Here is a 14,511-nt window from a genome sequence, read left to right on the forward strand (position 1 = left end):
ATTCTTAAAAATATGCAAGAAAATGTGTCCTGTTGGTAAAGAGCTTTAAGAAAATCATGACCAAGATTAGAAATAGTGGAGAAAAAAATAACAAAATGGTTTTATTTTGTATGCAAGACAATTGCTTAAAAAAAAAAAAATGCATCCACCAGAGCCTTGCTCTAACTAAGCCTTCTGAGGTACAGAACTGGTCCTGAACTGATGGTTTGCAGGAACTCAAAGTTCTTAACAAATCAGTCACCCTTTTTAATACATTTGAATAAAGCCTCAGGAAAATTGTTCCTATAATCAGATCTAGAGGGCGAGTTCATTGAGAGAAGCGTGACTTTTTCAGTTAAATTGGTTTTAGACTATTTCTGAATTTTAGGTACAATTCTCTTAACCACCAATCTTAATCTTACTCACTTTCACTCTTCTTTCAAGATCACATTCTCAGCAATTAAGAGGGGCCACTATAGTGTAGTGGTATTCAAAACATTACTCCCATGAATTTTGTGTCTTGGCTCCATGAATTCTGTGCTGTAATGTCACTTGAGCTGTTTCATTCTTTGCTTTGAACCACCACATTTATGCTTTGGAATTGTGTCCGTGTCCTCACTGTTTTGTCGATAGTAAAATCATTTGGCCTGAAAAAAGAGGCATTAGCGCTCCCATAAGCTAATACTGAAATTGTAGTGTGTCAACTTTACAAGGATAAGACTCTCTGATCACATTGCCATTGACAAACTAAAAGGCCTTCAATTTTCCAAAATTTCCAGATTTTCTTCATGTCATTTTTCATCAAGTTATTTTTGGAATAACTTTTAAAGGCAATATAAGTAGATTTTGAGGCAATTTAAATAGTGGAAACAGTTGAAGGAAACTCCACTCCCTCAGGTCATTATTCACAGTTATTCTATAAATAATGTTAACTTGGGATATATCTGATTCTTATAAACTTGTGTCTATTAACTTTTATAAGTGTAGTCTAAAGACAGGAAATTCATATTGACATTTATGATTTTAAGAACTAAGAATCAGTAGTCAGCTTTTCTCCACCAAGTCATGCCCTTGAGGAAGTTTTGGGGGCCCTTGAGATTCCCACTTTCAGTCGTGTGGCTTAGTGGGGGTGTTAAAGCAGGTTAAACGTTTGGGGGGTGGCTTGGGCTTGGGCAGGGAGAATAAAAATTTTGTTGTAAAGCTGTTATCATTATATAGTTTAAAACTCATTTGGATTTCAAGATGAGGGAAATTTGGGGTCAATTAATCAAAACGAAAAAAACTAAAGACTTTTAGTTAAAGTTTATTTTGATTAGATTAGCAAGCTTTCCTGTTTCCTCCCACAGCAAGATTAATCCAAACAACTTGGGGAAAAAACTTTTATCCTAATCTCCCAACTATTCAGACAGAATCCTCCTCTCTCTCCTTGTGTCCCCTTTTCCAGGAAGCTAAAAAATTATACACCATTGGCTGTATTTTACCAAAGTAAATAACTTTTTAGCTGTACTATCACCACCTTTATTTACCTATCAATATAAAACTCTTTTATGACCATTTTCCCAAGGTTGAGGAAAAGCAGACATTAGAGACCCATCCTTTAAAAATGTGCTTATTAATGAACATATTGAAGGTAAAAGACAGAGTTATGGCATTATAACAAGTCTAAATATTCAGTAAAGCAAATACTACAAGATTTTAAACATTGTCACAGAAGACAAGGATTCCTTGTCTCTTGGATTCCTCTCCTCTCGAAAACTGACCTCAGGGACATCAAAATAATACTCATAGATGCTCTTCCCATCCATTACAGTGAGCTCTGATGAGTGGTTCCTGGGATGACTTAGACCCTTTTGATCACACAAGCAACCCAAGATCTAATTGAGCAAACCAATTGTTGGGAGACAAAAATCCCTGGCTTCCTTGCATGATCACAGATTGAACTGGCTTGTTGAACTGGGCCTGGTCTCTCCAGAAACCAGCAACTAGTGCTGGATTGGTGTCGGGTGGTTTTTTCCCTTGTGTTGTTCATTTTAAAATGCTAAAGACCACCGCTGACTTTGCCAGCACAGACAGACTTGCCCGTTAAGGTTCCCTTGTCATGGGGCTGATGTGAGAAGTTGTTTTTGCTGTGGAATTAGGAACTGATATGAGACGCAGATCTAGTGGCAGAGAGGAAGACGATGAAGAACTTCTGAGACGCCGGCAGCTTCAAGAAGAGCAGTTAATGAAGGTTTGTCCTTAAACTACCTTGCTGCTGTCTTCAACCCAGTTCCATTCAATCTGTATTTTTGACTGTTGTGTGCAAGCTTCTGGGTTGAGCAAGAGGTGCTCAGCCCGCAAGGAGCTTGCAGTCCGGGAGGCAAGACAAGACAGACATCTAGTAACTAGAATGCAGAATACTCAGTGAGGTCTGGAGGGGATGACATTATTGAGACAGAGGCCAACGTTTTTGGCTTTTGCAAGGAGGAGAGCAAGACTGTGTGTGGAATATGAGTACAGGTGCATATGTTGAAAGGATGCTTACAGGCCAGGTAGACCCAAGGTGGTGTACACATTGGATGAGGAAGGCAACACTTCCTTCCCTTATCTAGGCTCTACTGAAGGAATCCCCATGGGATTGAGTGTTTCTCCAAGTCTTTCCCAGAGACTTGTAGGGTCCTCTATGTATTTCTGAGCCAGGAGAAAAGGGATAAAAAGCACTGCCACCCTCATCATATCCTCCCACCCATAGCACAGGCCTACAGCATCCCAGGAGACCAAAAGAGGGATAGCAAATTATAGCCTGGGGTGGAGGAAATCGGGGAAATTGTAAACTCTCCCACCAAGGAGGGACTGATGAGGCCCTTGAAATGATGTTTTCCATCTTTGGAAAACTTATAAGGGAAAGATATAAAGTTGTGTTTGTAACATTATCTCAGTTTTATAGAATATATGCATAGAAAATAGTGGATGGATAGAAATCTTTCCTTCTGTATTTTTCAGAAGCTAGGACAATGAGCATGTACTGCTGTTTTGTTTTTTTTTTCTTGTTTTAAAACAAATCAACACAATTTCTTTTTAAAGGATACCATTCCCAATTCCTCCTCCCCACATCAAATATTTACTCTCATTCCCACATACTTCCTGAGTCCCCTGCAGAGGGGAAAGGAGGGAGAACATTCTTCTGACATGGAGCCTGGCTTAGGGAAATGAGCATTGAAATTGAAAAGACTAAGGGGGTTCAGTGTCCAAAACCTGACCTAACTCTTGAGAAACTGTGAAGCTCTGGGGACCCCAGGTGTTCAGGCACCTCCAGAGTCATGAACCTATTTGCAGGCTTCACTTTCATTTTTCTTTTCCCTGTGAATAGCTCAACTCAGGTCTGGGGCAGTTGATCCTGAAAGAAGAGATGGAGAAGGAGAGCCGAGAAAGGTCATCCCTGTCAGCCAGTCGCTATGATTCTCCCATCCACTTAGGTAAGCAGCAGACCCTCTCCTTCCCCAGCCCCGAGCCAGCCACCTCCTACAGGGAGCCTGCCTTGACTGTTCCCGGAGAGGCAGGACCATTTCTACTGGAACTCATGGCGGGGGTCTATGATACGGGGAGCCAGGGAAGCCTACTTCTTGTCAACTTAGCTAATGAGGTTCTCCCTTAAGAGTGTGCTTCCTTCCTCCTGGAAATGGGGAAATCCTTGGAGGATCTTAAGAACTGTGAAGGATCAGTCCCCATGGGCTAGGTCCACCTTCCAGAACAATCATCTTCCGAGGGAAGCAGCAAAACGGAAATTCTTACAGAGAACAGGACACTGTTTTTACTGTTGAGGGCATGAGAGAGAAATGTGATTTACAGTAATATATTACTGTGAGATCTGAGAACTAGTGGTAGTGTTGTTGACATGTTTGAAGGACATTGCTGATTCCCTAGGCTGAAATAGTCTAGCAGTATATTTCCCCCTGTTTATATTTGTCATAAGCTTTCTTCTAACCCATGTTCTGTACCAACAGCATTATATTCTCTTCTAAGGGTTCCTTTAAGTGTTTAGCACTTTTGCTAAATACTGTTTCTTTTCATCTTCACAACATGCCAATGAAGTAGATATTATTATTATCTCCATTTTACAGATAAGAAAACTGAGGCATAGCAAGTTTACATAACTTTTCCAATGTCACGTAGCTAATAACTAACAAAACTAGGATTTAGGAGTCCTAAACTCTAACTGGAGTGCCCTGCTGCCTCTCTTGGACTAGGTAGTTTACTAATCTTTAGAGTTCCTTCTAATTCTGAGGTTCTTCTCTATAAAAATAGATAGCACTATTACCAACATGAATAGAGAGATGGGGACAAAGATATTTAATACTGTGCCCAAAGATGCAGAGGTGCCGAGCGGCAGAGCCAGAATTCAAACCTGACTCTGCTCCTCCAGAGCCCAACGGCCAGTGAGGTTCCCACGCTCCTGCTAGACCTGACACTCCACACCAGGCCAGGCCCCAGGGGTCCAACTGTCACTGGCCAGGAGTCTTGGTAATTTACCTGATTGGCTTCCAAGTCAGTTATCGCTACCAAATAAACTGGGAAATGGGCTTTTGCATCCAGACAGCCCTGAGTTCAGATCCTAAATTTTGGTCTTTACCCCTTTTTGGTCCTCTGTAAAGTAGAGATCATAATCGTGTTATAGGTCTGTACTGAAGATTCACATAAAGTATGCCCAGGGCTTGGATACATGCCGGAATCATAGATGCACAGGTAGCCCCGGCTGAACAGCTCGTACTTCTTTCCTCACCCCTCCTCAGTAATCTCACTGTCCACCCGTTCCTTGCATCATACAAATACGGTGACATTTTTGTGAACATTTGAGCCCAATACTGTTTGAATTATTTTTTCTTAATCTTCTATTCTGCAAGATAGAGGATTCGCTGCCAGTTTTACATAGAAAAATTGGACTTCCAGTTTCCTAACAGTTGGTTTCATACCTTTTTTCCTCATTCAGCTTCACATGCTCCATCATCTAAAACCTCATCTCTCCCAGGCTATGGAAGAAACGGGCTTCACCGGGTAAGAGTCCTCTAATCCTCAGTGACCGCATTATGTGTGGCGTCAATGAATTATTTCTGCATTTATTTCCTCCTCAGTCCTGGCTGAAGTGCTAATGCATCGTCTGAATGGGTATGACTCTCCATGTCAGTGTCAGCACGTAATGAAAATCGTTGTCTCCCTAACCTTCGGGTAAAATCATTTTGAGTTATAGGCAAAATAAAATATTTCTATTGAGAAAAAGAAAATGACTTTAGGCAAAAGAATACCCTGTGTAAGCTGTTGGGAAGATTAGATCAAGTAATTATGTAGCAAATATTTTTACTATCAAGCCAAAAGATGATTCAATTTCTTGAATCATTATCCCTGTTGTAAAAAGGAATAGGAAAGTTTGTTGCCTCCTCCCCACCAAGAGTAGAACGAAATGTAGATGTGTAACTAAGTAGAGAAAGGTATTTTTATTTATCAGCAAGAGACACTTGTTTACCAAGAGCTTCCTTGGTCATCAGTGGCATTAGATGTGTTGCCAAAGACAGAGTTCATAGCAGAAGAAGAAATAGGAAAGAAAAATAATGAGGATCCAGGAATTTAGCTAGGGAAGAATTCTTAGTGTTTTTAGACTCCTTTGTCCCCTTTCACCTGATTCCAAGATGATCACTGTGGAGGAGATTGCCTAACACGTGTCTCTCCTTGTTTTAGCCCGTTTCCACGGACCTTGCTCAGTATAATTGCTACGGGGATGTCAGCGGTGGAGTGCGAGGTGAGGCTGCTCTGCGCCCTCGAGGCTGAGTTCATGAGATGCTGTGTAATCACGAGTTTTTGGGCTCTGTGCATGCTGTGTTACATCCCAGTGTAGGACCACATTATTCTCTGTGAGTTAATACAGTATTTATTAAAACCTCAAAGGATCTCTAATGAAAGTGAGTTTGTAAGAAGTCATTCATTGTTCCTGCTATGTGCTAGGCACTATCTTAGATTCCTGGAGGTGTAGCAATAAGCAGGACATGGCCCCTTACCCTCAAAATATGTATGGCCGTGGAGGGAGATGGGGAGAGGTTGAGTATAAATCAGTAATTACAGTGCCGTGTGGTAAATGTTATATGATCAGAGATGCATAGAGAAGGAAAGAGAACTTTCAGGTTGCCGGGGAAGGCTTCCAGAAGAAAAGGATGGTTTAACTGAGAACTAAAGATGGACAGACATTTCCTGCCTTTAGGGAGGCAGATGGGACAGTGTGTGCAGAAGCCGGAAGCAAGGAGAGAATATGGCTCATTGAGGAACACTTTGGGAATTGTAATAGAATGTAGTCTATGTTTCCATGTTTTTCTAAGGTCTTGCTCTTATCATATATTCTTTTCCGTTCCATTTCAGACTACCAGGTATGGAACACCTGCCTTCCTCAAGTTGGCTACACCAGCAGGACAGTTACCTTTCAATCCAGACCTGTATTGATGTTCCAGGGGAGGGTTTCTGTTTAGAAAATGCTTGTTTTGGTTCATCTGTCCAATCCCAAGTCCATAACCATGAGAAACAGATATGCCTGGTGCCCAGCTCAAGCTGTGCCTGCAGGCCTGGGGGACAGGGCACAGATCGGGCCAGGTACTGGAACTCTCCTGCTCTGACCTTGAGCAGTTCTCTCTGATGTAGAAGAGGCCCCACATCAAGGGTCTGCCCATGGACATTTTTTCCCTCCTAATTATAACTACCTAGTATTTCAGGTCCTCTCCTCCCTTGCCTACTACCATTGCTTTTTTTTTTCCCCTTATCACTTAACCCTTGTAAAATTGTGATGGGGAATGAAAAAATAAAAAAGAAAAGAAAAAAGTACAAAGAAAACCATGGTAAAAATAAGACAGTAACAACAATAAGTCTGGCCATTTTTTTTGATATACATGTACTTTCCTACATGGAGACTAAGTTCAGAAATTAGTTGATAGCTATTAAGCCAGCATCTCTTTCCCAACTGATTATGAAAGAGTCGTGTTCCTGCTCCTATTGAGCAAGGATCTCATATCTACACAATAGTGGTGAGGGTTTCAGACCCATACAATTCATTGGGGAGCCCACAGCATCCTCGTCATAGTTCCCTGCGCTGTTATGTGCTCCTCCCAAACCAGTATTTCTGTTGCAGACACTCCCAGATGGTTACATGCCGGGGATGAGAATGGACCGAGGCGTGTCTATGCCCAACATGTTGGAACCAAAGGCACGTACAGGTGTTCTTTTCTCTCCTCTCATATGGGATGACAAGCTGGGGTGTAGCCCTATCAGATTTGGTTTTCTTTCTTTTCACCACTCTGAGAGTTTTGAGGCCCTTCTTGTTCTAGGTTAGTGCATTTGGGCAAAACCTGTCTTAAAGGACCTTGCCATTCCACAGGTTTGGCCACCCTGAGTCGGCAGGTTTAAGCCCTTGCTGGGTGTGGGCTCTGTGTTCGTAATGAAGTGCTAGCCCCATCTTTCCCTGTTGACCCAGGTGTTAACTTGGTCTCTGCCATGAGCAATGCAGCACATGCCCAGTGCAGAGTGAGACGAGGGCAGAGTGCTCCAGACGGTGTCACACACTCACCCCCGGTTTGCCCAAGACTTTCCCAGTTTAAGCCCTGGCAGTCCCACTTCCCAGAAACCTCCCCAGTCCTGGGCAAACCGGGATGATTGGTCACCCTCGCTCCAGGACAGCCTGTACACCCAGAGGTCTCCAAGGACTTGTACTCCCTGGTGTCCATTACCAGGGCTTATTTCCATATGCCAGCCTCCAGAGCACTGCATCTGGGCCTGCCTGGCCCTGTGGATTCCTCAGGAATAAGATTGCTGAGCCGTGCACTGAGTTATCCTGCCATATAACAGCATCACGGGCAAGACAAAAGGTGTACCCATAATTTCAGTTCTTTTCTAATTTTTAGCTTCATCTCTGATACATAGTAAGTTTGTGTTCTTTCACTCAACAAAACCCAATAGAGGCGCAGTGAGACACGGTGTGGGAAGCCAGGAATATATAAGAATCTGTCCCTGTCCACTGGAACTCGGGCTTGTCTTGAGGGATCAGACCATCATTCTGAGGCTTTAATTGTAAGCTCTGAAGAGCTCTATTTTGGGAGTACTAGGTTTTAGGTGGATTCTACTTGTTAACAAAATGGACAGCACTGTTCTAGAGAGGGCATTTTGCTTTCTTATAGATATTTCCATATGAAATGCTCATGGTGACCAACAGAGGGCGCAACAAAATCCTAAGAGATGTGGACAGAACCAGGTTGGAGGTAAAAAAAAAAAAAAAAAACCCAGTCCTAACCACAGCTCCCTGTGCTTTTCCCCCAACTTTCCCGTATGGAATGTTTTATTTATTCAGTGAAAGCAGTAATGATGATGATGATCAACCTCATATTGTAGGTAGAAGTAAATGATATCTTTGGAGGAAAACCCAAATTTATATTTAAGAGGCCAGCATAAAAATGCCTGGAACAATCCAGACCCAGGAGATACAGTGTGATCTTGGCCGTTTTCTTCAGAAGCTTGATATTGCCATAATCATGGCTGGTGGTGAAGGAATGGGAGCCTCCATCCCTTTGCACAGATCACTAGATTCTTATCATCCCCTGAGCCTGGGTTGAGTTTGTTGAAAGAGAGGAGGGGGCTCTTGATATAGAGGTTCACAGTGGACAAGTGTCTCTTTGGTTGTTTCCACATGCCTTGCTGAAGGCTTATCTGGGGACACATACCTACAATCTCCTTAGACACGGAAGAGTGATCTTTGTACTTTTCCATCTGAATGATTTTAGTTAAGAAAAACTCTGGCTGCCAGCCTCTTAAAAGTCATTACTTTCCTCTGGACAAAAGGCAGTACCTTTGCATGACAGGTCAGCCTGGCAGAGAGTAAAGGCTGTAGCATCTGGAAAGAACTTTTCTAGGAGAAGGGATGAAGGCAGATGTGCCCAGTAAGACCAGGGGATGAAGGCAGGTGTGCCCAGTAAGACCAGGCATCCACCTGACCTCCTACTGCTGAGCCAGAAGGGGGTCCTGGAGCTCAGGGAGGACCACTCTGGAAGTTTCTCTCTTTGGCTTTCTTAATGCCATGGTGAATATTCCCCGTATCCTCTCAAAATCCTAAGACCTGAAATGGAGTTGCCTCCAACAAAATAAATCACCTGCCTGTGTCCCGTCACCATTCTGTGTAGTTACGATAAGGGTTAACACTGACAGCTCTTTTACCTGGTGGGGCGGGAGCCTCACCTGGCCTGGCCAGGTAAAGGACCACAGTGTCCAGTGCCTGTGGAACAGGACAGGAGGTGAATTCTTCTCCCAGTATCCTGCCTTGCTCTCTGAAATGATTATTTGTAAAATGGAAAGCAGTTTTCAAAGCCACCCATGTGGCCATCAACACTGACCACTTCCCTTTTCTCCCTTCACAGCGCCATTTAGCCCCTGAAGTGTTTCGGGAAATCTTCGGAATGTCCATACAGGAGTTTGACAAGTTACCTCTTTGGAGGCGCAATGACATGAAGAAAAAAGCAAAACTCTTCTAGGTCCCACAAGTAGACAGCAATTAGAGAAAGGAATGACAATGGCTGTGACACATAGGGTGTTATACCAAGGCCCAGACTTGATTGGAGAATTTGAAAACCACCATCACTCAGCATCAACAAAAAGGGAAAATCTGATTAAATATGAGCCAACTACTGGGCCAACCAGCAGCAACATTTGCCAAGAAGCAAAGGGGGTAGAAGTTTCTATGTTCTCAAACCCCACAGTAGTGTTCACCTGTGACCTTTTTACGTTACCTTATGCCTGCAACAGGAGCTCCTTTCTTCTTCTGTTTTTGTTTAACTGTTGTCTGACAACAGTGCTGACTGTAAGGATGAGACAGCAAGTGCCCTTAGGAAGCCACATGGAAAAAAAGAGCATAGTAAAATCCAAAGCATAAATATATTTATTGAGTAGCACTGTGGCTAGGAAAGAAGAGTTGGAGGAACATATCTGTGGGGCGGCAGCCATTCTGCACCGGCCTTTCCTTGCTGGCTTGAGCCTCTGCCCATGCTCTCGGGCAGTGGAAATCAGCCTCAGTCAGGCCAGCATGCAGCTTGTTAGCGTGGGCTGAGCATCAGCAAAAATTATCTTTACCAAGCTCCTTGTTCTCTACTGTTGGCTAGGACCTGGTTGGCAAATGACTTGGCTATTACTGAAATTGTTTAAGAAGAGAAAGAAGGAAAAGGAATGAAAGGAAACCTCGCTTAACTCTTTCTGCTGCTTAAGATTGTGCTTAATTCTTCCTCCCCACTAAGGACAAGGGGCTGTCTTGAGCCCCACCTTTGCAAAGAAAGGAAAGGGAAAAGTTGTCTTCAGAGTAGCCAGGTTGCGTGCTGTTAGCTGATTCTCACAGCCATTTTTTGCCCAGGTGCCATACCACTCGTGGCAAAAAAAAAAAAAAAAAGTTCTGTGTCCTCCCAACACAACTTCTACAACTCGGCGTCCTCTGTATCTGGTATCCTGTGAATCAGATTGAACCCAGTGCTGATTTTGTTTTTTAACATCATTTCAGTAATAGGTTAAGGCATGGTTTTCTTTTTTAAATCTCTGCAACTCCAAAGTAAGTTGCCTCAAATAGATTTAATTGGGCCTTTTGCCTTCTTACCTAGCATTGTTGACTTCATGGTTCGGTGTACTTCTTGTTTGTTTTTTTGTTTTAACTTACCTAAGGTAGTTTTGTGAGTCTGCATGTGATTTTTAGTCTCACTTCTGCTTGAATGTTCGTCCCACTGTGCCACAGCTTCTCAGGGACATTTGTGCAGGTGCCCATGACCCAAAGATCAAGAGTGAGGTCAAACTGCCCGCCCCAGTGTCACCCCCTTCTGTGACTTCTAGCAGCCGGCATGCTCCATGCACTGGGTAGCCCAGGTTAGCGTCAGACTGTGCAGACCCTGACGTGGGATCAGGCTGTGTGTGGAGATGAGAGCATCGCACTAGAGCCCTCATACTCTGAAGCGTGAGATTTAAATTTGAGCCTTGCATTTCACCAAAACTTGTGTGTAAGACCACAGGGATTCCTCAAAGCCTCTCGCCATGGCTCGGGTGGGCATGAGTCGGATGAGGGATGGTCTCCAACTGTACACACAGGAAGTTAAGTCACATTTATTCTCATGCTTTGGGCTCCGCTTAGGAATTTAAGCTCTGTTTTAAAGCCAATGTAGAAAGCATTTGAATTCACCTACATAAGCCACTGATAATAAAAGTTCAGAAATTCTTCACTAGCTGTCTTAAAAGTTCAGGAATTCTTCACTAGCTGTCTCTCTGATACCAACTCTGAACCCTGCTGCAGACCTGCAACTTGCAACACACTTCCGTGAGCTGGGTGCTGTAGTAGACACTGTATTTGCTTTATAATATTCTGCTGGTCTCTTCCTGAAGGAATCTACATTTGCTTGTCCTGTCAGTGCTACGCAGTAAATGTTTGAGGGCTGTTCTCACAAGTGTGTAGGTGTGTGTGGATGTGTGCATTGGCCCTACTAATATATTTAGCAAATGGCTGTGACAGGGTAGAGTTGAGGAGCTGACAGCAGCTCCTCTCTGGTCTGAAGCCAGACTGCAGCTTGCAGTTTTACCCCTTCAAGTATCAGTTGCCTCTTACTTATTTGGTAAATTTGTTCCCATCTTCCCTCTGACTTCCCCGGCATTGGCAGCTTCAGCCCAGAGTCTGTGTGTCCTGGTCCTTGCTTGGCTCTGGCAAAGCAAGGGGTCCATCCTACCCTTCAAGCTCCTTGAGTATGTGTGAGTGTAGTATTTTCCCAATAGTTCCCTACCACAATCAATAACAATGATGGCTGGGTGGGTCCCAGCACTTTGCTGGCAGGGACTTTTTTTTTTTCATTATGGAGATAATAAAGGACCCCCAATGTTTTTCATCAGTTGATGAGTTGTGACCCAAGCACACTCTTGCAAATCAGATGCCAGTTTTAGAAAAATGAAACCACTGGGAAAACACGGGCACAATCAGGTTGGTTTTGCTAAAATTCCTACCTGTTGGTCTAAGTAAGGAGGGTATGGTCCTGTCATAGTATAGGGATATTAGACTGATAATATATCATTGCTAAGATTGCAGTGACAAAGAACTAAACCCTAAATCTGCTCCCACTAATGAAATCTTCATTTTTCTTGTGTCTTTTGAACTCATGTCTGCATCCAGCTTGGGGGTGGGAGGGGGGTGGGGGCTTGTTTCCTTATCAAGTATATTAGCTAATTTAAATACCCTATGTAAAAATGCATTGCCAGAAAACGTCAGTGGCCTCCTGTCTGCTGTGCGGAGAGAACATTAGATACTAGAATGCAAAGTGGGCTCCCTAACTTCACTCCCCAGAAGAAGGCTGCAGCTGGGAGGAAGGGTTGTGGGGCAACCTGGTTCTCCTAGGTGCGGAATTGAATCTATGGGCTGCAATGGCCTTTCTATTTTAAGTGGGCTCAGCATGTGTGTCCTCAGAATGTCCAGGCCACAGTACAGGAGGTCAGTGTTCCCTGCTTTAAACCTGTCCTGACGTAAAAATTCAGATTGACACAGTCAAGTTAACAGAGATTATCAACTCGAGGATTTATATACATGGCACGCATCCCTGGTGTGTATCTAAAGGGCTACATTTTTGAGCGTTTGGCTTACTTCACACTGATTGCATAAAGTAAAAGGGGCCCATGTGAGAATATGAAAATCAGTGCTTCCTTTAAAATTTCTTCCAGAAAAGCCAGGATATCACTTAGTCTTCCTGTGTTATTTATTATATGATATGAAGAGCATTTGGAAGCTTGTACAGACAACTATGCATCTGCATTTTGGTTTGGGGTTAGTTTTGAGGCGTTCTTAATATGACTTCTCTGATAGCTAAAGATAAACTGCTTGTTCTGTGAAACCTCAAACAGAAAAGTTAGATTTAATGGGCAATAAGGTACAAAAAGAAAAAAAACAACAAGAGATAGTTATCTATCTGTCTTGTGCTCTGGACTCTCCCCGCCCTCCCAGTCCATCCCAAAAAGTCTGTTGTTTCCAATTCTCATCCCATCCCCCTCAATCTGGTTCTGTCAGTCAACTCGGAGAAGTCTTAATGGGAATGTTTTTAAGACTTTCACCTAATTTCCTTACATGTTGGAGCCAACACCTTTTTCTAAAGAATTGCTTCTCAGATGATGTATTAAAATATATACGCTTTTGCAAGTTTAAAAAAGCCAAACTAACCACTTTTGACTAGGTAGGTCTTTCTAAAAACTATCTAAAGCAGATGTGGCGTTAGTGTTCGCTGAAGCGTCGCAGGGGCAGACGACTGCTCCTGGTCGTGTGCTCAGTGGGAGGAAAATGAACCTGGTGCCATCAGCCCGTCAGTGCCTCTGAAGCAAGTTCAGTTTTTATCAGCCACCTCTTCTGTATGTCTGATCACCATTCAATCTGTATTTCCTATGCCAATCTTGATTTTACTTGATTTTTAAACATTATTTTCATTTGTGGAACCAAGTGTTTGTCAGTATGCCCCAAAACTCACTTGTCAGGGCTCCCATTTGAGGAAGTTGCTATCCAGAAAATGCTCATTTAAGGCTCAAGCTTTGCAATGATACCCCACTCTAATGAGGATGTACATTATGTTGTCATGAGAGAAAGAGAAACCTTCATGTTTAACATTTTTAAAAGATCACTAGCTTTCCATTTGCTGCCCAGGCCACAGCAGGGGGATGGTGGCTGATGTGCTTTGCATATGAATGTTTATATTTTTATTTGGTCAAGTTTAATTCATGGGAAACTCAAACGAAAATCAAAGGGGAAGGTGGACAGTTTAAAATGAAAGAAACTTTCCAAACAATATACGTGTACTCTGAAAATAACCCAACATTTTCTGAATCTTAGTGTAATTGAGCCCCGATTGTTACCATTAAATAAAGTCTTTTCCCACAGTGTCTCTCTTGAGTGAAGTTCCCTTGAGTCACTTCCTGAACCCACTGGCCAGAGGTGGAAGGAGACGACACCATGTACAGTAACAATTCAGAAAGGCCATGAGCCCCTGAGTGACTGGATATGCTTCTTGGCCTTATGGAGGGGAAAACAGTTGTCCACCAAACTGATGTTCTAGTTGGTTCTTATGTTCAGACCTGTCCAGTAATAAACATGTGATTTCTGTGAATTGTTGACAGCTTGGCCTCAAAGCTCTCATAGTTCTTTCATTTTAAGTTGGGTTTATGGAATTCTTTTTTTTTCAAATGGTGGAAGGTGTGCAGTTCTTCTGTCCCACCCTCCCATTTCAGAAATATGAAAGCAAAATATTTGGAAAATCTCCCTTTGAAACGATGTGTTGCAATCCCCATGAAAGCGAGCATCGGTCTGTGCACCGAGTGGCACCTGCTCGTCTGCAGAGCCCACACGTGGGCCTCCGCCCCTGAGGCCACTGCCCTGCCTTCCTGTCATGCTCAGCACAGTGCCACGAATAAAGTTGTGCGCTCTATTAGGAAACACCTCCATGCCACGTTTCAACTCTTGTTCCCCTGCTCCCTTTGTGGTCTATCCCC

At 43.2% G+C, this 14,511-nt stretch overlaps 1 protein-coding gene across 10 annotated transcripts in view; it reads left to right on the plus strand.

The window, feature by feature from the left end:
• The window catches only part of ABLIM1 (actin binding LIM protein 1), a 265,485-nt gene extending 251,356 nt beyond the window's left edge, over positions 1 to 14,129 (plus strand). For 6 of the 10 annotated variants that reach the window (XM_037804331.1, XM_037804333.1, XM_037804332.1 and 3 more), the window contains 8 exons: positions 2,118 to 2,209; positions 3,329 to 3,434; positions 4,946 to 5,010; positions 5,689 to 5,749; positions 6,361 to 6,368; positions 7,121 to 7,195; positions 8,163 to 8,243; positions 9,393 to 14,129. In XM_037804331.1, the coding sequence (XP_037660259.1) occupies positions 2,118 to 2,209; positions 3,329 to 3,434; positions 4,946 to 5,010; positions 5,689 to 5,749; positions 6,361 to 6,368; positions 7,121 to 7,195; positions 8,163 to 8,243; positions 9,393 to 9,506 (602 nt within the window). In that variant the 3' untranslated portion in view covers positions 9,507 to 14,129. The remainder of the gene's footprint in view (positions 1 to 2,117; positions 2,210 to 3,328; positions 3,435 to 4,945; positions 5,011 to 5,688; positions 5,750 to 6,360; positions 6,369 to 7,120; positions 7,196 to 8,162; positions 8,244 to 9,392) is intronic. The other 4 variants (XM_037804327.1, XM_037804326.1, XM_037804328.1 and 1 more) reach the window with 1 other exon arrangement.
• Positions 14,130 to 14,511: the final 382 nt, after the last annotated feature.

The sequence above is a fragment of the Choloepus didactylus genome, chromosome 15 (genome assembly GCF_015220235.1).
Source record: "Choloepus didactylus isolate mChoDid1 chromosome 15, mChoDid1.pri, whole genome shotgun sequence".
Lineage (NCBI taxonomy): Eukaryota > Metazoa > Chordata > Mammalia > Pilosa > Megalonychidae > Choloepus > Choloepus didactylus.